The 24,790-nt window shown below is 38.3% G+C and overlaps 3 protein-coding genes across 4 annotated transcripts; 1 reads left to right on the forward strand and 2 right to left on the reverse strand.

Moving 5' to 3' along the window:
- Positions 1–648: 648 nt before the first annotated feature.
- LOC142556390 (uncharacterized) lies at positions 649–2,463 on the reverse strand. Its single transcript, XM_075667850.1, has one exon. The coding sequence runs from the start codon at positions 2,461–2,463 to the stop codon at positions 649–651; it is 1,815 nt and encodes a 604-aa protein (XP_075523965.1).
- Positions 2,464–17,994: 15,531 nt separating this feature from the next.
- Positions 17,995–18,845, forward strand: LOC142556507 (nifU-like protein 1, chloroplastic). Its single transcript, XM_075667961.1, has 3 exons — positions 17,995–18,314; positions 18,395–18,531; positions 18,595–18,845. Exons 1-3 carry the CDS (start codon positions 18,062–18,064, stop codon positions 18,781–18,783), a joined length of 579 nt encoding a protein of 192 aa, XP_075524076.1. The 5' UTR covers positions 17,995–18,061; the 3' UTR covers positions 18,784–18,845.
- On the reverse strand, positions 18,758–23,980 carry LOC142556506 (SWR1-complex protein 4-like). Of its 2 annotated transcripts, XM_075667959.1 has the most exons (18): positions 23,700–23,980; positions 23,524–23,613; positions 23,385–23,450; positions 23,247–23,306; positions 23,076–23,132; positions 22,953–22,982; positions 22,220–22,349; positions 22,009–22,076; positions 21,781–21,873; positions 21,613–21,660; positions 21,165–21,335; positions 20,793–20,903; positions 20,205–20,300; positions 19,563–19,637; positions 19,393–19,453; positions 19,235–19,269; positions 19,042–19,148; positions 18,758–18,915 (listed from the first exon to the last, which is right to left on the reverse strand). In XM_075667959.1, exons 1-17 carry the CDS (start codon positions 23,808–23,810, stop codon positions 19,071–19,073), a joined length of 1,380 nt encoding a protein of 459 aa, XP_075524074.1. In that variant the 5' UTR covers positions 23,811–23,980; the 3' UTR covers positions 18,758–18,915; positions 19,042–19,070. The 2 variants fall into 2 exon arrangements, with proteins under 2 accessions (XP_075524074.1, XP_075524075.1); XM_075667960.1 differs by lacking the exon at positions 22,953–22,982 and having other exon boundaries at positions 23,700–23,979.
- Positions 23,981–24,790: the final 810 nt, after the last annotated feature.

A 24,790-nucleotide genomic window follows, 5' to 3' on the forward strand; every position in this document is an offset into this window, starting at 1 on the left:
TGCATTCGAACCAAGTGTGGAACCTTGTGGATCCACCTAAGGGAACTATTCCCATAGGGTGTAAATGGATTTACAAGAGGAAACTTGGGGCGGATGGGAAGGTATTGACCTTGAAGGCGCGATTGGTGGCAAAAGGATATACTCAAAGACAATGAGTTGACTTTGAGGAAACCTTTTCTCCAGTTGCAATGTTCAAGTCTATAAGGATTGCTGGCCATAACTGCATGGTATGACTATGAGATATGGCAGATGGATGTCAAGACAGCCTTTCTTAATGGGGAGATTAAGGAAGAGATTTACATGCCAATCCCTGGGATTCTCTTCCATCATCTTTTGTAGAATCTTTATCAACAATTTATTTGACGCTTCGGCTTGCCCGTTGGACTGTGGGTAATGAGGGGATGAGTTTATCAATTTAATTCCATAGTCTTCTGCAAATTCCCTCATATCTGAGCCTGTGAACATAGTTCCCTGATCCGTGGTCAATGACTCTGGGATTCCAAATCTATGAATACTATTTTCTTTCACAAAGTTAATGACATCCCCTTGCTCCGCTTTCTTCAAAGGCACGGCTTCTACCTATTTGGTGAAAAAATCTGTAGCCACAAGGATGAACGAGTGGCCTTTAGATGATGAGGGGTAGATTTTCTATATTAAGTCCAAGGCCCAGCCCTTGAATGGCCATGGTTTGACAAGGCTGTGAAGCTCATCCGCCGGAGTTCTTTGGATGTTCCCGTGTCTCTGACATGGCTGGCATCCCCTAGCATATTTGATGCAATCTTTCAGGATGGATGGCCAATAGTAGCCATACCTCCTTATCAACCATCTCATCTTTATTCCAGATTGATGCGCTCCACACACTCCCTCATGAACTTGCTTCATGATCTCCAAAGCTTCTGGGAAGCCTATGCATCTGAGGAGCAAACCATCTAACCCTTTCCTGTACAAATCTCCCTCCACTAAGACGTAATTAAGAGCTCTAATTTTTAAACCATGTGGAATATCTCTCCCGGTTGATTCTAGCACCATTTTCATGTCATCCCTCCAGTCACCAGCTAAGTTTACATCCAAGTTGAGTGTGTCTAGCTGAATCCCTCTTTGCTGAATTGAAGGGTGGTTTTTCTTCTGAATCAACACTAGCCTGTGTGTGAGTTCTGGAGACATCTTCAATCCCGAAGCAACCTGTGCCAACTCGTCTGCCTCCCAATTTTCTTGTCTTGGGACGTGTACTAATGACACTTCTTCAAAATCATCTAGGAGTTGGGATGCCGCATTATAGTATGGAGCCAAGGACAAACTTGTGCATTTGAACTCCCCTGACAGCTGTTTGAGTACCAGCTGAGAATCCCCTGATATTAACAATTCTCTTGCCCCCAAATCTTTCAGAATTTCCAACCCAATAACCAGTGCTTCGTATTCCGCTTGATTGTTGGTGCATGGAAAATCCAAATTAAAGGACAGAGCGGTTTTCACACCTCTTGGGGAGGTGATCACAATACCAGCTCCAGCTGCTGTTTCTGTACTCGATCCATCGAACTTCAACTCCCAGGGTTGAACTCCCACTCCACAAACTGGAAATCCAACCTGTTCTCCAATAAACTCATCAAGTGAAGGGTGATCAGTTAAGAAATCGGCGATAGCTTGGCATTTTATTGACTTTTGGGGGTAATAGGTCAATGTAAACTCGGCCAATGCCAAAGACCATTTACCAATCCGCCCAGAGAAAATGTGTCTATTAAGCATGTATTTAATCAAATCGGTTTTAGCCACCACAAACACTCTTGATTGAATCAAATAATGTCTTAACTTAGTACATGCATAATACAGTGTTAAGCATAGCTTTTCAATCACAGAGTATTTCACCTCTACTGGAGTAAGGAATCTACTCAAATAATAGATGGCTTGTTCATTTCCTTCATGATTATTTTGAACTAGTAGACATCCAATTGATTCATGAGCAGCAGAGATGTATAATTTAAGGGGCATTCCATACCTGGGAGGCATAAGAACGGGCGGGTTAGATAAATATCTCTTGATCACATCAAGAGCTTTCTGATGCGACTCTTCCCATTTGAACTCCCCGCTGTCTTTAAGCTTCAACAGCTGTGAAAACTCCTTTGTCTTCCCTGCAAGGTTAGAAATAAAACGCCTCAAGTAATTCACTTGCCCAAGGAAGCGTTGCAACTCTTTCTTGTTTCTAGGTGGATTTGCTTCCATAATAGCTTTGGCTTTGTTTTTATCCACTTCAACTCCCCTCTGATGTACAAGAAATCCCAGAAAGTTTCCTGCTTTCACACCAAAGGAACATTTCAATGGATTTAACTTCAACTCATGTTGCCTCATTCTTTGGAAGCTTTTCCTCAAGTGTTCAATGTGATCAGCGGCTTGTTTGGATTTCACAACAATATCGTCTATATACACTTCAATATGATGTCCTATCATATCATGAAAGATCGAGTTCATAGCCCTTTGATACGCGGCTCTTGCGTTTTTTAGCCCGAATGGCATAACAAGCCATTCAAACGTACCAACAGCTCCTGGACATCTGAATGCAGTTTTGTGAGCGTCAGTTTATGCTATTTTGATCTGATTGTAGCCTGAGAATCCATCCATGAAGGATAACAACTCATGCCTAGCCACAGAATCAATCAACATATCAGGTATTGGCATCACATATACATCTTTGGGAGTTGCACAGTTCAAGTCTCGGAAGTCGATGCATATTCTGACCTTGCCATTCTTTTTCATGACTGGCACAATATTCGAAAGCCATTCGGTATATCTGATTGGTTTTATAAACTTGGCCTTTAACAATTTCTCAACTTCTTCTTTTACTTTCAATTCGACTTCTTTTGACATGCGACGAGATGGCTGCTGAAATGGTTTGAAACCTTCTTTGAGTGGAAGCCGGTGTTCTACCAATTTTCGATCCAACCCTGGCATGTCATCATAACTCCATGCAAAACAATCTTTGTATTCCTTCAACATGCTGATCAAGTCTTGCCTCAACTGCTTCTCCAGTAGTTTACTCACGTACACCACTTTTGGATTCTCAAGCTCCCCCAAGTTAATCTCTTCCAATGGGTCTTGAACTTCATGTTGGCCATCTTCCATTTGAGATGGCGCCATCAACAACTCATCGACTTGGAGCTCATCATCTTCGTATTCTTCTTCTTGGACAACTTCAGTTCCATAAGTGCCACATGCTTCCTCTTCCTTTAGTTTGTCCAGTACTTGCTGCACATGTGCCTTCCATATAGAGGTTGCAGCTACCTCCTTTTCTTTTTGGTTCAAATCAATCATCAATCTCCTCAATCAGCGGCTGAATTATCGGCCTAGACGGCACGATAACAGTAGGTTTGAGGATTCTTTCTAACACCGAGCTTGGAGTTGGTGTTTGCATGTACAGTGGATTTTCTTTCTTGTTATTGCTACGATTTTGATGGGCCCAAAATCCCCGTTGTAATATCTAGCCTCAACTGCACTTGCATTTGTTTGAAATGGCTGTCCATCAGCTTCTACAACCTCCACATCATCCCCTTTCCAAAATAACAACAGTTGGTGCATTGAGGATGGTATGCATTGGTTTGCATGGATCCAATCTCTGCCTAACAATGCTTGGAAGTTGGCGGAGGAGTTTACCACGAAAAATGCACATAAAGATGACATACTCCCCACAGTAACATCGGCGGGGAATACCCCAATGGTCTTGGTGGTTTCCCCTGTAAATGCAGCAACCGAAACTTCCGAAGGAATCAAGTCTTCTTCATTTTTGCCCAGACTTTTCAGCATTCTTACTGCAAGAACATTCACAGCTGAACCATTGTCAATCAACACCCTGAACACTGGCTTCCCATTCACGCGGGCTTTGATGTACAACGGCCTTATGTGCTTGGTCATGGCCGATGTAGGCTTCTCAAGTATCACTTGCTTAGGCTTACTTGGGTGATCCTTCTTTATAATCACCCTTGAACTCCCTTCAGGGAGTTTATTTGCCTGATCTTCTTTTTGCGATGATTCATGGGGCATCAACTCCCCGTTCCCTTCTTCTATCATTTTAAATCTCTCTGGTAGTATCACCACTCCCGTGGCACAATCCACAGTGATGTAAAATTCTCCAACGCGAAAATTAATTGTTTTCCTTGCTTGATCATCTTCTTCACTTAACAAATCATCATCATCTTCAACAAACTTATCCTCAGTAGCCGATCTTCCAAACTTAGATTTACTCCCCACTGGCTCCCTGGAGACTGGAACCTCAATTGTGGATTCATTTCTCAACTTAGCAGACTCCTCTCTTCTTGCAATGGCTCTTTCTCTCAACAGTCGTCTCTTTTGTGTCCTAGTCGGTGGCCTAGGGAACTTTTTGTGTTGGGCCACTCTCCAAGACTCACTGAACTCCCCTCTGGCTGGAAGGACGTATCTCGGCTTTGCTCCCCTGCTCTCAATCATTTTTCCTTTTTGAGATTTCGTATGAAGGGACAAAACATAAACATTTACGGACTGACAATGGCCTGGAATATCTTTCGGAGCAGTTTCAAGAACATTTCAGGTCTCATGGAATTACATGGCACAAAAATGTTGCTGGAACTCCACAGTAAAATGGTGTGGCAGAAAGATTAAATCGCACACTATTGGAAAGAGTAAGGTGCATGATTTTGAATGCTAAATTTGACAAAGCCAATTTGGGGAGAAGCTGTAACTACATCATGTCACTTGATCAACCTTTGTCCTTCAAGTGCAATCAATTTCAAGACACCAATGGAAATGTGGAATGGTGTTCTTGCATACTACTCAGTTCTTAGATTCTTTGGTTGCCTAGCTTATGCTCATATTAAACAAGATAAATTGAAACCAAGGGCACTAAAATGCATCTTTTTGGGTTATTCCGAAGGGGTAAAAGGGTATAAAGTGTGGAACATGGAACCAAACGACCCAAAGTGCTTCAACACTAGAGAAGTCACCTTTTTGGAAATCGAAATGGGATACGATCAAAAGGAAGAAAGGCAAAATCTAAGACAAGAGCAATAATATAACTCACAAGTTGAGGTGGAGCTGCCACAATCAACTCTACAACCAGAAACTGAAGGCTTGAATCATTCATTCAAGCATTCGGATAAGTCAGTGGATCATAATCAATATGAAGATGATTTAAGGAACTATGCCCTGGCCCGAGACAGAAAGAGAAGAGAAGTTAAACCCCCTGAAAGGATAGGTTTTGCAGACTTGACCTGGTATGATTTGCATGTAGCAGAACAACTAGATACTTATGAACCATCATCATTCAAGGAAGTCGTGACTTCTAGAAGAAAGAAAAGCTGGCTGGAGGCTATGAATGACGAGATAAATTCACTCATAAAAAACCACACATGGGAATTGGTACCCAAGCCAGAAGGAAAAATATCGTTGGGTTGCAAGTGGATTTACAAACTAAAAGAAAGAGCTACCAGAATAGAAAGTATGAAGTACAAAGCCAGGTTGGTTGCCAAAGGATACTTACATAGGATGGAATAGATTTCAATGAGATTTACTCCCCTGTTGTGAAACATCCTTCAATCAAGTTGATGCTTGATGTAGTAACTCAGTTGGACTCAGAACTGAAACAAGTAGACTTCAAAACCGCATTCCTTCATGGATAATTGGAAGAATTCATCTACATGGACCAGCCCGAGGGTTTTGTCACAAAGGAGAATAAACATAAAGTGTGTCTATTGAAGAGATCACTTTATGGACTCAAACAGAGCCCTAGACAGTGGTATAAGCGATTTGATGAATATATGATAAAATTAGAATTCTCCAGGGGAAACTTTGATAGTTGTGTATATTTCAAAAATATAGGGGATCAAGTCAGCACCTTCTTGCTATTATATCTTGATGATATGCTCGTCGCAAGTAATATCAAGAAGGAGATTCAAACTCTAAAGATCAATTAAACTCGGAATTTGAAATAAAGAATCTAGGGGAGGTAAAGAAAATCCTTGGGATGAAAATAAAAAGAAGTAGAGACAATGTGAATTTGTTTCTGAGCCAAGGTTACTATCTGGATAAAGTACTTCAAAGATTCAATATGCATGAATCTAAACCAGTGGATACTCCACTTGGACAGCACCACAAACTCTCATGTACTCAATCCCCATCAGATAAGGCAGAAAGTGAATGCATGAACAAGATACCTTATGCAAGTGCAGTTAGTAGTATCATGTATGGAATGGTATGCAGCCTTCCGCATCTCGCCTATACAATAAGCGTGGTCATCAGATTCATGTCTAATCCGTGACATAAGCACTGGGTGGCTCTAAAATGAGTCCTAAGGTATGTTAAAGGGAAACCAAACTTGGGACTAATATTCAGAAAGCATGAAGGTGTTGTTAGAGTAGGTGTCCGTCGAGCCAAGTGCTGGCCGAGTGTTCACAATGAAAATCTATGTATAAACAATCTTTATTTTAATAATATTTGAAATTATTGTTTTGGCACATCTTTATCTGTATACCCATGCTAGATGCATAGATAAAGCCATTGAATATACAAATAGTAGAAAGAATATGAGATGCTCATATGATGAGTATCATGAAACTCATATTTGGAATACTGTATATTCTAAACAGTTCCTAGTCGATTCAGTCGCCGCTAAGAAGGATATAGGCCGCTCGAGTTTGAGACTAGTATCTGCGATGTGAGTACCATGTTTCATTGGTATGGAACATTGTGATATCCGAGCATGCAGATAGGTGCTCCTGGTAGAGTGCACTGAACAATGCTCCATATAGGACTTTTCAAGTGGTTCTCACTTATCGAGCGGAAACGTCCTAATAAATGGTTGTACACCATTAGTCCTTATGACCCGGGACAACATTGAGACTCTATGTGCTAGCATTACACTTTGACTTGTTTACCGACTCTTATGGGGTCATCAGGTGGCAAGGTTGGGTGTTTTGTCCAAACATATAGGAGTCGATGCATTGTAATCGGGGATTCACTGCTTACCTTCGGGTATGGATATCCTATGTCATCACATGTATATGTAGTATGAAATCTCTTATCAGAGTATGGTGGTAATTATGAAAGAGGTTTCATACATTACACCATCGATGCAACTACGACATGACACATAGTATCGATTCTTTGACAGCTCTCGATATACCAATAATTGTCGAATCGGTCGGGATATATGAGATGAAGGGACTGTAATGTACGCTAACCATAATATAATGGTTCTTGCAGGTATTATCATTTGATACCTAGGGAATCATGTAAGCGATGCTGCTAGGCGTTTAACATGATTGGTTGGGTACTATCAGACTTGAGTTCTGACATTCTTATTATCAAGGAGTTGATAAGTAAGAATGGAGCAACTGGGGTATGCTCATATAAGGACATGTTTAGTCCCGAACCACATTGAGATGTGGACCCACGGCTAGTTGTATCATTGAACCATTGAGGGTCACACAAGTGCTAACTTTTTAAATCCCGTTGAGAAGTAAAATAGTTCAACGTGTTGAACAGCTTATAAAGTAGTTTATAAGCGCAAATAAAAATAGAAGTATGACTTCTATAAGGAGAATGTAACTTTTAATTTGAGGAAGTGTTCCTAAATTAAAAGTTGGCCAAACAAATAATATATTTGAAAATTGTGATTTTCATAAACATTATTACGGACTAAATTAAATTAATTCAAGTGTTGAATTAATGAATAACATTGTGCATTGTAGAGCTCAATTAGAAATAATTATTCAACTAGTGGGCTTGAGTAAAATCAAGTAAAGTTTAAATGGTCTCAAATGTGTTTGAGACATTTAAATAAAAGTCTATGGATCTTGTAATTGTTACAAACCTAAATAAAATGTACATGGGGAGGTGAAGAGTTGGGAGACAACTTTTTCAACATCCAAGGCATGGCATGCCTTTGGAATACACAATCACTTTTTCAAGCACCAAAAAAAGTTGTTCTTCCTTCACTCCAATACCATGATGGCCAAAATTTCTAGAGTGATTCTCCTTCATTTTTTCTTCAATTTTTGTTGAGGAAATACTATCTTCTCAAATGAAAAATGCTCTAATTTTTCTAGTGCAAAATTAGAATGCATTTAGCTTGTTGGTGGTGGACCTAATTTGAAAGAAGGAGTCCAAGAGCAAGGAAAGCTTGTAAAAGGTCAACCATTCAAGTGCCAAGTTGTTTACAACTTGGTTGGAGCCAAAATATCAATTCTTGTGATTGATAGGTAATTTTCTAAACACACTATGCATGTCATCTTTGTGCTTATTGTTATTTTCTAAACATATTGTGAGGTGCTCGGTTTTGTTTTCTTGTTGAAAAACATTTTTCAAAACTTCCATTGCGCAACCGGGCACCGTAACCGATCCCCTTTCACGTGGTATCAGAGCTATGGTTACAATTTTAGTGTAGCAAATACATGATATTATATTGAGGTCGATTTCTAACTGCATGAAATGATTTGTTGCAACAAAACCGAGGCCATTTTGGGGCAAATTTCGGGCAGCATTCGGGCACCTTGGGCTGGCCAAGGGGCTGCCCATTTCGGGCAGCAAGGACAGTCCAACGGCACCTTCGAAAATTAAAAAAAAATAAAAAATTGTATGTCGGCTGGAATCCGGCAACGGCAATGACGACTAGGGTTTCCAAAAGTGTTTTGGAATATCAAAGTGTCATGGGCCTTGAATTTGTTGGGTCATTAGATGGCTAACACAATTTGTGAATTTAAATGGTCCAAAATGTTTTTGCTGAAAAATGATTTTTTGGGCCCTTAAGTTTAAATTACAAAAATTGTACATATTTCTCATGAAATAAATAATTGAAATTGGACTTTAATTATCATAGTAAATTGTGATTTACAAGAAATTCGGTTATAAATAAATTAATTAGAAAATAGACAAAGGAGTTTGTATACTTTGTTAATTTAGTTTATAATCGTGGCGGTTAGTGATTGGATCAAGATATATAATATTGGATCAATTGATTATTGTTATAATTAATTGATGATGTATGATATGTGATATTATGCATGAAGGATGATCAAAAGCCCAAGCCCAATTTGTAGGTGTATGCTAGGATATTTTGTGTTGAATGATTGTTATAATTATCAATTTAAAAGTGGGCTTGGTTTATGGCCCGTTCCCACCCCATGAGATTTATCCCTATTTGCCATGGATATTTATTTGTAAATATTAGTATAGTGGAAGATCAAGATTGGAAGATGGTGGCCTTGATGATTATGAAGATTGAAGACATGTAATTATTGGAGGCTTATGCAAAAGTTGCATTTGCATCCCATGCATTTCCCTAGGATTGGACCTAGGCCAATGTTTAGCTCACACGGGCCATTAGTTTTTGGACGATTGATCATCTTTGTTTAGTTTACTGTTTATAATATATGCATGATCTGTTATAAATAATGAGTATGTGCGGTATCATTATGCTAATAACAAAATTGCATGAATCCGGCAAACATACGATCAAACATGGCGAGCTTTTAAATAAAATTAATGATAAGACCTTTCAAAATTAAAAACCCTCATTTTGAATAAGATTCAAAATTAAAATCAAGCCCGAAAAGGGGAATTATAAAATTGTTTATAATTTCCTTGTCTTCCATCGACAATTGGTGCATGATGAATGCTACCCATGTTCGGGGCTCGGCTCATATTATTGGGGGGACCCTGGACCCCGGAAATCTGTGACATCCATTGACATGGTAATGTTAACTACGTGGAACTCCCATGATTTCGGATCATATTATTGAGGAAAATCATGGCGACCGTCCATTAAGGTTCAACATCGATCGGTAAGGCTTGACACGTAAAGATAAACGACATCATATTATTGGGTCCTAATCAAACGTGAGACAAAAGTTTACGTAGAGGGTTGCATGGTGATGCAATTGGAAACTACCTATTAGGAATTGTGATTGGCTGATATTATTCGGGATCATGATTCGCTAATTGGACCTTACGTACCTACTGAGAAAAGGAGTTTTCCGTTTTCACTAGAGGGTAGTGAAAAATGTCAAAACAGTGGGAGCGAAAATTTATAAAGTAAAAGTCCATACTTTATATCTTATTAAATATTTTTAAAATAGTCATTAACATTTATCTGTTTTACTTTTCAGTACTTTTTTGACAATGTCTTCGATTCGCAATCCGCTATCTGCAATACTCGACAAACACGTATTAACCGGGCCTAATTACCTCAATTGGCTAAGAAATCTGAAAATCGTCTTGAATTCAAAAAGGATATCATGTACACTTACTGAGTCTCCCCCTGTTGAGGCTCCGACTAACTGCACTCCTGAGGAATTGCAGACTTACAAGGATTGATGTGACCATGACTTGCGAGCTAAGTGTTACATGCATGCTTCTATGAATGATGAGTTGCAGAGGCGTTTTGAGGATGCAAAGCGTGCTGTTGACATTCATTTGCATCTCAAGGAGCTCTTTGGTGAGCAAACACGGCCTCTTAGGCATGCTACCGTCAAGGAGCTAATCACTTTACGCATGCGAAATGGGGCTTCCGTCCATGAGCATGGCATAAAGATGATTGGGCTCGTGGATAAGCTCGTTGGCATGGATCTTACGTTGCCTTCGGAGTTGACCACCGACGTGTTGCTCTTATCGCTGCCTAGCTCATTTGATCTTTTTGTGGGGAATTTCAATATGAACAAGCTGGAGCCTACCCTTGAGGAGTTGGTGAACATGCTTGTGACCTTTGAGTCCACCATCAAGAAAGAGAAGCCGGTTATTTATGTGGGTTCTCTTCATCTAGTGCGAAGACTGGTTCGCATGGGAAGGGAAAGAAGCGTTCTTTCCAACGTCCCAAGAAGAACGTGCCCTTGAAGAGGCAAGCTCCGAGTCCCTATGTGGCAGCTACACCAGTAAAGGCTGAAAAGACTGCTGATATTTGTCATCACTGCAAAAAGCCTGGACATTGGAGGCGTAACTGCAGAGAATATCTTGCCCAGAAGAGTTCTGGAAACGGTATGTTCTATATTGAAGTAAACATTTCAATTAACTCTACTTCTTGGATATTGGATAACGGCTGTGGCTCACATCTCTGTAATGATTTGCAGGTGATGGGAAGAAGTAGGAGACTTAGGGAAGGTGAGATCTTCTTAAGGATGGGCAATGGAGCAAGAGTTGCTGCCAAGACCGTAGGAGATGTTTACTTGCTTTTGAACAATGATTTTAAGTTGATTTTAAGAGATGTTTTGTTTGCACCGAATTTGTTGAAAAACATTGTTTCCATTTCTATGCTTGATAAAGATGGATATTCTTGTTTATTTAGCAAAGGTGTTTGCAACATTTACAAGAATGAATGTTTGATTGGTACTGGAGAACATGAAAACGATCTCTATATCTTAAAATTGAAAGATATTCCACTAAAAAATGTCCAAACAATAACAACAACAAACAAGCAAAAACAAGATACTCTAAATTTGGCAAAATTATGGCATGCTCGATTAGGACATATTTCCCTAAGAAGGATGGACAGGCTAGTGGGAGTGGGCATGTTTGATATGTCTGATATTAATTCTCTCCCAACTTGTGAATCTTGTCTAAAAGAAAAGATTACCAAAATTCCCTTTAAGAGCCATGTGGAGCGAGCCAAAGGGTTATTGGATTTGATCCAGACCGATGTGTGCGGTCCGCTTAGCATCACCACTAAGCATGGACATACCTACTTCATCACCTTTATCGGGTATGTGTATTTGATGAAATACAAGTCTGAAGCCTTTGAAAGGTTCAAAGAATTCAGAAGTGAAGTAGATAAACAGTTGGGACGAAACATCAAGTCACTTCGATCAGATCGAGGTGGTGAGTACTTGAGTGCCGAGTTCCAAGAGTATCTTAGGGAGAATGTGATTCTCTCACAGTGGACTCCGCCTGCTATACCACAATTGAATTATGTTTCAGAGCGTCGTAACCGGACTTTGATGAACATGTTTCGGTCTATGATGGGGTTCACAGAGTTGCCGCCATCCTTTTGGGGATATACGCTTGAGACCGCGGCACTGTTGTTGAATAATGTCCATTCAAAGGCAGTTGATAAGACGCCATATGAGATATGGATGGGTAAGCCTCCCAAATATTCTTATCTTAGAATATGAGGATGTCCTTCTTATGTGAAGCAAGCAGTGGAAGATAAATTGGATAGTCGATCCATTTTATGTTACTTTGTGGGATATCCAAGGAATTCAGTTGGATACAATTTCTATCATCCCTAAAAAACATAGGTATTTGTTTCTAGGAATGCAACTTTTTTGGAAAAAAGAATTTCTATTGGATAGAAAAGGGAAGATGATAGAACTCGAAGAGGTTTGAGAGACACCCACAATTGAAGAACCCACACCCGAAGAGCCAAGAGAGGAGATACAAGCTCCTAGAAGATCCGAGAGAGTCTCGAGACCACCTATGAGGTATGATCTGCTTCTTGAAGAGGGCATGATGAGCCTAACCATGGATGCAATCCAAGGACCTTCAAGGAAGCGTTATCTGATGCCGATTCATCTAAGTGGCTTGAAGCAATGGAATCTGAGATGAATTCCATGCATTCGAACCAAGTGTGGAACCTTGTGGATCCACCTAAGGGAACTATTCCCATAGGGTTTAAATGGATTTACAAGAGGAAACTTGGGGCGGATGGGAAGGTATTGACCTTGAAGGCGCGATTGGTGGCAAAAGGATATACTCAAAGACAATGAGTTGACTTTGAGGAAACCTTTTCTCCAGTTGCAATGTTCAAGTCTATAAGGATTGCTGGCCATAACTGCATGGTATGACTATGAGATATGGCAGATGGATGTCAAGACAGCCTTTCTTAATGGGGAGATTAAGGAAGAGATTTACATGTCTCAACCTGAAGGGTTTACATCTATCGGAAGTGAGCATATGGTATGCAAACTTCATAGATCTATTGATGGTCTAAAGTAGGCATCTAGGAGTCGGAACCTTAGATTCGATAGTACAATCAAAGAGTTTGGTTTTACTAAGAATCCTGAGGAACCCTGTGTGTATAAGAAGGTCAGTGGGAGTGCTGTGACATTTCTGGTGCTTTATGTTGATGACATTCTACTCATTGGGAATGATGTAGGGATGTTGCAATCAACTAAAATATGGTTAGCGAGTAAGTTCTCAATGCAGGACTTGGGTGAAGCATCTTTTGTATTGGGAATACAGATCTATAGAGATAGATCAAGAAGATTGCTTGGTCTCACCCAGTCCACATAAATTGATACCATCATGAAACGGTTCTCGATGGATGAGTCCAAGAGAGGACATCTACTAATGTGTCATGGTGTGTTCCTATCCAAGTCTATGTCTCCCAAGAATGATGCAGAGATAGCGGCGATGACACGCATTCCATATGCATCTGCGATTGGTAGCATCATGTATGAGATGATATCTACACGTCCTGACATGGTTTTTGCACTAAGTGTAGTAAGTAAATATCAATCGAACCATGGTCTTCCACACTGGAAAGCTGTGAAAGACATCCTCAAGTATTTGAGAAGGACCAATAAGTTGTTTTTGGTCTATGGGGGTGGAAAACTGAAATTGGAATGTTATACCGACTCTAGCTTCCAAAGCGATATCGATAACTCGAACTCAACCTCTGGGTTCGTATTCATGCTCAATGGTGCTGCTGTCTCTTGGAAGAGTTCCAAGCAAGACAGTACTGTGGATTCCACCACTGATGCCGAATACATTGCTGCATCAGATGCAGCAAAGGAGGCTGTTTGGATAAAGAATTTCGTCCAAGAGTTGGGCGTCATTCCTAATGGAGTTGCTCCTGTCCCGGTATTTTGTGACAACACGGGAGCAATAGCTCAAGCAAAGGATCCAATGTCTCAGCAGAAATCCAAACACGTATTGAGAAAGTACCACATCCTCCGAGAGATTGTGGAAAGAGGAGAAGTGTCGATTGACAAAGTCAGCTCCGCAGATAATGTTGCTGATCCACTAACTAAGCCTTTACCTGTACCATTATTCGAGAAGCATCGCAAATCGATGGGTTTGAAGCATATGGATAGTTGGCTCTAGTGCAAGTGAGAGATTGTTAGATTAGGTGCCCGTCGAGCCAAGTGTTGGCCGAGTGTTCACAATTAAACTCTATGTATAAACAATCTTTATTTTAATAATATTTGAAATTATTGTTTTGGCACATCTTTATCTGTATACTCATGCTAGATGCATAGATAAAGTCCTTGAATATATAAATAGTAGAAAGAATATGAGATGCTCATATGATGAGTATCATGAAACTCATATTTGGAATACTGTATATTCTATACAGTTCCTAGTCGATTCAGCCGCCGCTAAGAAGGATATAGGCCGCTCGAGTTTGAGACTAGTATCTGCGATGTGAGTACCATGTTTCATTGGTAGAGGACATTGTGATGTCCGAGCATGCAGATATATGCTCTTGGTAGAATGCATTGAACAACCCTCCATATAGGACTTTCCAAGTGGTTCTCACTCATCAATTGGAAACGTGCTAGTTTATGGTTGTACACCATTAGTCCTTATGACCCGGGAAAAAATTGAGACTCTATGTGCTAGCATTACACTTTGACTTGTTTACCGACTCTTATGGGGTCATCAGGTGGCAAGGTTGGGTGTTTTGTCCAAACATATATGAGTCGATGCATTGTAGTCGGGGATTCACCGTTTACCTTCGGGTATGGATATCCTATGTCATCACATGTATATGTAGTATGAAATCTCTGATCAGAATATGGTGGTAATTATGAAAGGGGTTTCATAGATTACACCATCGATGCAACTACGACATTACACATAGTATCGATTCTTTGACAGCTCTCGATATACCAATAGTTGTCGAATCAGTCGGGATATATGAGTTGAAAGGACTGTACTGTACGCTAACCATAATAGAATGTTTCTTGCAGGCACTATCATTTTATACCTAGGGAATCATGTAAGCGATGCTGCTAGGCGTTTAACATGATTGGTTGGGTACTATCGGACTTGAGTTCTGACATTCTTATTATCAAGGAGTTGATAAGTAAGAATGAAGCGACTGAGGTATGCTCATATAAGGACATGTTTAGTCCCGAATCACATTGAGATGTGAACCCACGGCTAGTTGTATCATTGATTCATTGGGGGTCACACAAGTGCTATTTTTCTAGATCCCGTTGAGAAGTAAAATAGTTCAATGTGTTGAACGGCTTATAAAGGATTTTATAATGAAAGCTGAATACATGGCTGAGAGAAGCTATCAAGGAAGCCTTATGATTTAAGGGAATAACAACGGAGTTTGGGATAACACAAGAGTAGGTTGTAGTGTATTGTGACAACCAAAGTGCCATAAACTTGACTAAACATCAAGTGTATCATGAGAGGTCAAAGCGTATAGATGTAAAACTACATTTTGTTAGAGACATCATCTCAAAAGGAGAGGTGAAAGTGGAAAAAATCTCCACTGAAGAGAATCCAGCAGACATGTTAACAAAGGCATTAACACAGGCCAAGTTCAAGCATTGCCTTGACTTGGTGCAAGCTGTGGAATGTAGTTAACATAGCAGAAAGGGATGGATAGCAGCCATCTTGAAGACAAAGTGGAGAATTGTTGATTACGTGTCTTCCAAGCTGGCTAGTCAACGGGGATAGTGAGGAGTAGTTAAGCACTAGTTATTGGCCATAACAAATGTGAGAGGTTATCACCGATTGGAGGTTGATGGGGAGAAACTCACAAGTTAAAGAGAAACCGTTGTGTGGCAGTTGGAAAAGAAGCTTCTGGTGACTGGTCCTCTAGGCATGCTTAAGGAGTGCAGCGGCAGGAGGAAATAAGAAAACCTTTCGAAGAATCTCCAAGAACTCTCTCAAGAATACAGAAGCAAGAAATAGGAAAATCACAGGAAGAATTAAGAAGTGAGGACTAGAAGACAGATTGAAGGGTGAAATCTGGTTTCTAATTCCTTTCTTTGGCATGTATTTGTAATTGACTATTCTCTTGGATTATTGATAGAGATCGTTGCTCTCCCGTGGACGTAAGCCACATTGGCTGAAGCACGTAAATGTGTTGTGACTTTGTTTTTGATTTGTTTGTTGTCACATAATCATTACCTCAGGATGTGTGTGTGCATTCAATGTGCCATACATACAAGTCATAGTGAATTCAAAGGAAACTGGTCTCGGTCACTTGTGTAGTAGCAGTACACAACAAGTAGAGGAGCTGATCTGTGCATTCAAAATCGTTGATAGTGGATTAGTTTAACAATAATATTAATAATAATATAATAATATTATTTTTTCAAAATATTAATAATAGTATAATAATAAATTTGGGTTTGGGGATTCCCCCGTCCGCGTCTCGTCCCATTAATATTTTTGAAACATAAATGAGGGTGGGGACGAGAATTTGATACCATGGGTTCGAGTTCGAGGGATCTTCGAAACCGAAAAAGTGGGATTGCTACAGGTACGGGGGTGGGGAAGAAATTTGGGGATAGGACGGGGATAAAAAAAAACCCTGCCATCCCTATACCTGACTGGCTTTCGTCTCTCAATGTCGGCTCAACAGAGCATATTATAATATATCAACAATAAATTATAAGAAATAGGGATGAAATATCATGAAAAATAGCCACAGATGGAATATTATATTACTTAAAGAATGGTACCTGATATAACAAATTTGGTCCACGAATATGAGATTATTTGTGGGAAAATACGCGGATTTGAATATTCGCAGGTAATGTTTTAGAGAATCTGATAGTCACATATGGAAGATATTCTATTATGATTCATCCTTGCTTGCTTTCAAACATAGTGGAAAAACTAGAAGTTTTCGCGACCTTCCACAATCAATACACATATGTCACAGTATTTATTTCTGCAAATTTATATTTAATATCTATTAAAAAGGTAAAAATTTATGTGAGACGGTCTTACAGGTCGTATTTTGTGATACGGGTCTGTTATTTGGGTCATCCATGAAAAAGTATTACTTTTTATGCTAAGAGTATTACTTTTTATTGTGAATATCGGTAGCGTTGACCCGTCTCACAGATAAAGATTCGTGAAATCGACTCACAAAAAGACCTACTCCTATTACGACAACCTTATTGATATTTAAATTGTTTATTATAAGATCTATAATAATGAAAATATTATTATAATAGCCGGCATATCCAACAAAGATATCATAAATCATATTTAAATAGTACGAAGAGAAATGTTTGGTATAAACAAAATCCTCATCCTCTTATTTGTTGTAATGTAATTTATAGTTTTATTCAGGAAGTTTAAGAGATCGACGCACTCCCTAGCAGGAGTGGAACGATTCCATTTAACCTGTAGAAACCTGCGATGGCCGTCTTTGGTGGTGGTCGGTCCTTTGAAACCTTTTCATTAATGTATAATGAATCGTGTATTTATGATTTGAACATTTTGTAAATCTAATCCAAATCATTGCCATATTAATTCCTTACTGCTTATTAATTTAATTTCCCAAGTAGGGATTCATTAAGATATCTCTCAACCTTTGTTTTTTTCTTATGATATTTTCAACAAACTATCGTGTTTTAAATATCAATACATTTTTTTGGTGCAACTATGAGTCACGACCTACATATATTAATCAATACATTCATGTTTTAAATTTATTATACTAATTCAATACTTTACGCACACAACGCGTGTGAGTATTCACTGGTTAGAAATAAATACATCATCCTCTACTTTTTCCCGAATCACAGTCAACATATGTTGTCACGACCATCATTATTATTTTGTCATTATCCCATTTTGTTTTTGTAATTCCAACTTTAAGCCCGGACAATATAATTGCAATTTTAATAATGAATATTATTATTCTATAATAATGTGTCAAATTTTAAATACAAATCGAAATACTAATCATTGATATAAAAAAAATGTATGTAGTACGGAGACGCTAGAGACAGGCAAATAAATTGGGGAAATCATCGCCGACCCTAATTCATTTTCAAACCGCTGATTTGAATATATATATATATATATATATATATATATATCTATCATCAGCCAAATCTTACCCACGACGATGGCGTCCTTGTTCTCTCAGATAATCCCACCCTTTTCCCCAAACTCCAGAATTCAAGTATCATCCTCGTCGCTCTCTCTCAGATTCAGGCGACGTCTTGTTAAATCGGGATTGTACTCAGCCGAGCACTTGGAGCTCAACGCACAAAACGTGGACAAGGTTCTCGATGATGTCCGCCCCTACCTCATCGCAGACGGTGGTAACATCGACGTCGTATCGGTTAATGACGGCATAGTCTCGCTCAAGCTTCAAGGTACCTTCTTCTTTTTTTTTTTTTTTGGTTTTTAATCGATATATCATAACCTGTTTGATAACGATGGAGAAATGGAACAGGGGCGTGTGGAAGCTGTCCTAGCTCAACAACCACCATGAAAATGGGCGTGGAAAGGGTTCTCAAGGAAAAATTTGGGGACGCCATCAAGGATATCTCCCAAGCAGACGAATCCCAGGGCCAGGCGACAACCGTTGATGTCAGTTTGTTTATTGCTTTGAACTAGTTTGTTGTTTGATTGACGAGTTTGGTTGCTTTGCAGTCGGTGAACGCTCATCTGGACATTTTGAGGCCGGCTATTAACAACTATGGGGGAAGTGTACAAGTAATATCCATTGTCGGTGGGGATTGTCTCGTCAAGTATATCGGCCCCCCCACCATTGGCTCTGGAATTCAAGCTGCCATCAAAGAGAGATTTCCAGACATTCTCAATGTTCATTTCATTACATAGTTTCATGCATACATTCGGTGTCATTTTTATGATTATAGCAATAAATATAATGCATTTTTCTACATCTTTCCGGTAGTATCAGACTACGCTTCCCCACCAAATATCATCAGCTGTTGGCCCCCAATCATCATCCTGCAAACAAAGACCAAATATAACACTTAATTGGGAAAAGATATAAATATAACAGCTCTCCACTTGACATTTGAGTGATAGTTCGGTAAACATAGACAAGGGTCCAGTGAATTGACTCACACACACACACATAATATATCTGATGCATAATCTCATTAATCCGAGGCCTTGAACTTCCTTGGCCTTTTGGATTGAGCAGGTGATGATGGAGCTTCAGCTAATCTCCCACTCCCCTTCAGATTATAAAATAAATAAATGCCAGTATCACCAAATTGCAATCGATTTGTTGAAAAGAAACAAAAACCAATTACAAGCGCACCTTACGCTTTTGATCCCCTTTGCCAAATCTTTCACCTGAAATCCAATCAAGTTCCAATCCGAATCATTAAAACAATGAGGCAACATAAACCACAAAAAGTAAAGAGTTACAGACGAAAAAGGGGTGGCATTTTTAAGTTCAATATAGGTTAATATTACCTAAAAAACTTGTAGGATCAGGTGTAAAGGTCCGATCAAGCTCTGTAGCTCGCTGTGAACGCTGTTTATGTTATAACATTACGTCATGCTTGGTCATTGTCAGAACATGGTAAAGTTGTAACAAGGAACGGTATATTACATATACAAAGCATACAAGTTTAAATTCCAACCTTAGGTGGTGTACCAGGAGTTTCAGCATATGCACCATCACGATATGATGATCCTTCTGCTTCCTTGTATAGCAACTGATAATTGGGAAAGATGAAGGTTGTGAAATAGGGAATAATGCCAACACACACACACACACACACACACACACACACACACATATATATGTAGTTACAAAAATTAAAATACCAAAATAATAATATTATCAAACAAATCGATATCATTTATATATATAAAATAATGATCATAATATTAATAATTAAAATAATAACTTGATGACCATTTAATAATAATAATAATATAAAAATATATAACAAAATAAAATAATTGTTAAATAATAATTATTACAATATTTAATTAAGAAATTATTTGTAATTTCATTTCATTCATGTGTCAATTTTTTTAATCAATCAAATTTTTTTAATAAATCATTTGAATGGAATATTCATTCATATTCTCATTACATTCCAAAGTACCTTTTTCCATTCAGTATAACAAACAGGTCCTAACACACCAAAATAAAGACATCCTATGCCATGGTAATATAAGGTAGATTTGATATCATATCAGACATGATATGCTTAAGTGAAGCAAACAAAATTGAGAGAACACAAAAGATACAAGTAAGCAATGGGAAAACCAACCTGTTTCTGAAGATTCAATAGACTCAATATTTCCTTTCTTAGTTCAAGATGCTCCGAGCATACAGCCTTTGTGGGAACTCTAGGTTTTAAATTCACCTAGAAAGGAACAGACAGATGATTCAACAATATAGTGGAATAAATACAGTTAGCAGAAACCATTAAAATTAACCAACATATATGATTTTTAAGAAATTAATCCTTATTACCGTTCCAACTTTCAAGTAAAAGAATGAACAATCAAAGCCCATAATATATATCAGACAACTTTAAGACAGAGAAAATTGAATGGGTCTAAAATGTAAAAATAGACTTTGAATCTTTCAAATATCATTTCCCCTTGAGTGTAAATATTAAATAAGCTCTTTGATCATAGATCTTCATGCATAACATTTAGTAATCAAAAACTCGTAAATCTTGCCCTTTAATTAGTTAAAATAAGTTGTTCTACAGAATGCTTTCCAAGTTGTAAGCAAATAAAAAAAAAGAGAAGTCGATTTTACATTTCCACTACCTAAAACTTTTACAACATCAAACCATAACAGAAAGGCGCATATAAATGTGATAGTGTTCAGGAAGAAGAAAGCAAACCCCAAGGTCCTGCAAAGTCTGCTCGACCCGCTTAATAGTCCTAAGTCCTGCTGATGAACTTGCAGCTTGCACCATTTGCTCATGTGCATATGATCTTAAGTAGACACGCATCTGCATAATTCATTAATCAGCAACCAGTTTAACCCTCTTGTATCAAAAACTGATGTCCAGTGCTATGTAAAGAAATGGAAAAAAGAGTAAAAGAATTCCATCGTTCATGAGTGGATTATGGCCTCCAACAATTTTAGATCACAAAACATAGAGCAGGAAAGGTGATAGGCATCAATAATTTAAGAAGCTAAAAATGAATGCCACCAAAAAGAGAACAGGAAGATGATGATGAATCACAAACGTTATCTAATTCAAGCCTACCATGCGAAGAGAAGAGATAACTGAAGCAATTTCTGCCACTGGATTTGTGGCCATAGAAGGGGGAAACTGGGGATCCATAGAAGGGGAAACATTATCAGCATCAACAGTAGCCATATCAGTACCAACCAGTCCAGTATCTGAAATAACTGGCAATTCTGGCTCTCTGGAAGCCTGAAGAACAAGAATGAAATCACCTATGTATAGTAAATAACAAATGAAGGATGGTAAAGGCAGGCAATTTGAATGACTAGTAATTGGTAGGTCTGAGCCTGGAGTGCTCTTTGGCTGATTCTCATTCAGTACATTAATATTTAAGAGGGCTGAGGATCAATTAAACAAATGATGATTTTATGCAAAACTTACAGGAATCCTACTACCTCCGTAATATTTAATTTTTGTGAATTAGATATTATTCCGTAAACGAAGGGGTAAGGGGTGAGGGTCTAACCTTTATTGTCTTTCGAGCCTCAGATATCCTCTTCGCTTCAGCAAGAACCTAAAGATGCCAAAAGTTGAGAGAAAGCACTCGGAAAAGATAAACAAATACTTGTAGGATCATTGTTGTGTCACCAAGATATAAAACCAAGAGTCACCAAGATATAAAACCAAGAGTCACCTCAACATCTCTCCGCTCTTGCTGCTTTGTGTGAGAAAGTACCAAAGACAATGCACGCTTGCGCTCAATTTCTTGGGACTTGTTGTATGGTTCCTATATCATCGGAAAGGCAGATGTTTCAAGGCGACCATGACAGAAATGCCTGATGATCATACATTTACACAAAGCAAGAGAGTGATAGTGTAACTCTGTAATAGGGGTGCAGGGATACAAGAAAAGCTACGAGACCTTAACAAGAGGATGTCCCGCAACATCACCTAGAGATGGAGCCCTAGCAATCATAATAGCTCGAGATACTATACAAACAGAATGCAAGATAAGCATCAGAAACTTCTTAAAGATCACATGATTAAAAAACAAAACGATTAGTTGCTCCATATTTATATGCTCACTTCAGGTAATCCAACAGTGATATCAATTATGTAAAACAGTAAAATACCACTGTAATAGCGATTCTTCAATTCCTCCACAGTTTTTGATGAAGGGAACCTATCAGCTATCACAATGAAGCGAAGATCGAACCGCTGACACATATCAAATAATTGGTCTGTCTCTTCCTTTGTCCATACCTAATGCAAAACAAAGTAAGATAACAAGAAGCTAACTTTGAACACACCTCATTACAACTAAAGCACAAGGATCAATCATATTTAATCACATTCTTTCAGTAACACCAAATAGTTCAGGGCATGAGTTAAATTGAATATTCAAAACCACCTACCTTTCAATCTGAGATTCAAACAGAATGTGTAAGCCTCACTTTAGTGTGTACATAAAATAACATATCTTTAATGTTTTTGATAATTTATTTGTTACTACTACCTCCCAAATCGAGTCAGTATACTGCTTTGGATCTCCAGAAATGAAGTTAATTTCTAAACAAAAATTTATTTGAAAATTTATCCATTTAAAATAAAACTTTGAGGGAGTATTATTCTTTAACATAGTAGAGATAGCTTTTTCAGTTGATCTTACAAAAAATATTAATAATGTTAAACAATATTACATATGTTACATTTAACATTTTCTTATCCAAATAGTGAAACTATACTATCGGAACCACAGATAATCAGCGAGTTTCCATACTAATCGGCGTAGTTTCTCATAATAGCTTAAATTTATTATGATATTTACAAAAATTGAAGTAAAAAGAGGTGGGATAACAAAATTACTCTGTACAAATTGATTCTTTGATCTGAAATCTGAACCAAATACAAAAGAGCAGCCATTGGTCCATAATTAAAAAACCAAAATATTTTGCAGTATAATATGAGAAGTCAAAACTAAATCCATACAGGATCAGTCAAGCACTTCTCGTACTCCTCGTCGGTGTACTTTATTACATCAACCGACTGCAATACAACAGTTCAGAAAAGTCAGTTGATGAATATAGGAACACAAGTCAGAGGCCAAATTTATCAGTGGAGAGATGTTTATCACGTGGAAGATAGAGTGTTTTGGTGTACCTTATTAAACTTTGAAAATGAATAATCACCCGTTGGTGGGACACCATTCACAACTCTAACCTATAAACAGCAAATAGTTGAGATATCTCGCAAGTCGTAAAATTCGGAAAGTCAATCCTAAAATCAGGTGAAACACACCCAATGATAGAGCTGCAAGTCGTCTTTCCTAGCAGAATTCGTAAAAGGAAGCCATTGCCATGTGATCTGAAAAAAACTCCAAGCATATAAATAAAAAGAAATCCAAGAAACTTATATCTAGAACAGAAAGCACGTGAACCTTCTCGTTTTCGGGTTGCGCTTTTCGTTTCAATTGACTAAAATCAACGGCGGGCATCAAAGGCGCCATCCCCCCTGTAAGAGCGTAAACCTACGGCATTGCATTCCATTCAACATATGAAAACACATTACATTCATGTATTGGAAGAAAAATAGATAAGAAAATTCGAAAGAAACCTCGCGTGAAATGCCATCAGGTTTTCTCTGAGATTCTCTGGGAGCCTTGGACTTCTTTTCTTGTGATGGCAATGCACTCTTGGGCAACCCCAAGATGTCTTTAGCATCCATCGCTTCGAACCCACAATTCAGAAATTTTCTTGGGGAGTGGTTGGAATTGGACTCGAACAAGGCTCAACACAGATGAAGCTTGAAGAACGCGACCCAAACTCTCTCCATTAGCAGTATTTTGCTCGAGAATAAATATATGTCGTTCCGGAGATGTAATGATTTTTTTTTTTTAGTGATAGACTCCCTTGCATACATATAGCTTTTCATTGACTTTCGTAGAATCTGGATTTGCAGGATTTTTAGTTATTTTAAAGTTAAATTGGGTTAATTTTTCAAAAAGGATGAATGAATCACTGTACAATTTATAAAAATATTGGCATATATAATTAATTAATCTATACTTTTTAATGATACTGTTTGCACAATATTTGATTTGCGGGCGTGCCAGGTACGAAAATGCACCGATTTATGTGAAAATGATAAAAATCTAACTTCTAAAAATTCAAGCGACGTGAATTTTAAATTCGATCGTCAGTTCTAGTCTCCTAAAACAACTATAACGCCAAAAACGAAGAAAAACTATTGGAATTTGATGAAAATAAATACCTGACATAATTTGTATCAACAAATCAGTAGGAAATTACAAAACACAACAATATATTAAAGAAAGCTGATGAAATCTAGACGAAGATATCTTATAATGCTAGAAAATGGAATGAAAAATATTTCAGAAATAAGACGCTTGAAAATAGAATTCTGGAGAGTATTTTGCAAGTTTTTGCTGAGTTGAGTTGTGTTTTTGTTTCAGTGTTTGCCGATGTCTTTTTCTTCCCTGTTGTGCCGTTTCTCTCCACTCCCCCATGAGCCCATGATTTTTCGCCCACCATTCCACGATCTTCCTCTATTTGCAACGCTTTGTGGTCGGTTTGAATCGATAAGAATTAATCCGTTATGGGCTTATATAATTTAATTGGGCTTCATAATTAAATTGGGCTTGTAATTAAATTGGGCTTACATAATTAATTATTTTTAGTCCAAAC

Source organism: Primulina tabacum, chromosome 9 (genome assembly GCF_025594145.1).
Source record: "Primulina tabacum isolate GXHZ01 chromosome 9, ASM2559414v2, whole genome shotgun sequence".
NCBI classification, from domain to species: domain Eukaryota; kingdom Viridiplantae; phylum Streptophyta; class Magnoliopsida; order Lamiales; family Gesneriaceae; genus Primulina; species Primulina tabacum.

Coding starts and splice junctions, on each gene's coding strand:
- LOC142556390 (XM_075667850.1), bottom strand. CDS start 2,463: ATGAACTCGATCTTTCATGATATGATAGGACATCATATTGAAGTGTAT.
- LOC142556507 (XM_075667961.1), top strand. CDS start 18,062: ATGGCGTCCTTGTTCTCTCAGATAATCCCACCCTTTTCCCCAAACTCC. Junction 18,315..18,394: donor AGTCTCGCTCAAGCTTCAAG/GTACCTTCTTCT, acceptor GAAATGGAACAG/GGGCGTGTGGAAGCTGTCCT. Junction 18,532..18,594: donor GCCAGGCGACAACCGTTGAT/GTCAGTTTGTTT, acceptor GTTGCTTTGCAG/TCGGTGAACGCTCATCTGGA.
- LOC142556506 (XM_075667959.1), bottom strand. CDS start 23,810: ATGGATGCTAAAGACATCTTGGGGTTGCCCAAGAGTGCATTGCCATCA. Junction 20,301..20,792: donor AGACTTTGCAGGACCTTGGG/GTTTGCTTTCTT, acceptor GTTCCTTTCTAG/GTGAATTTAAAACCTAGAGT. Junction 19,270..19,392: donor TGATCCTACAAGTTTTTTAG/GTAATATTAACC, acceptor ATTGGATTTCAG/GTGAAAGATTTGGCAAAGGG.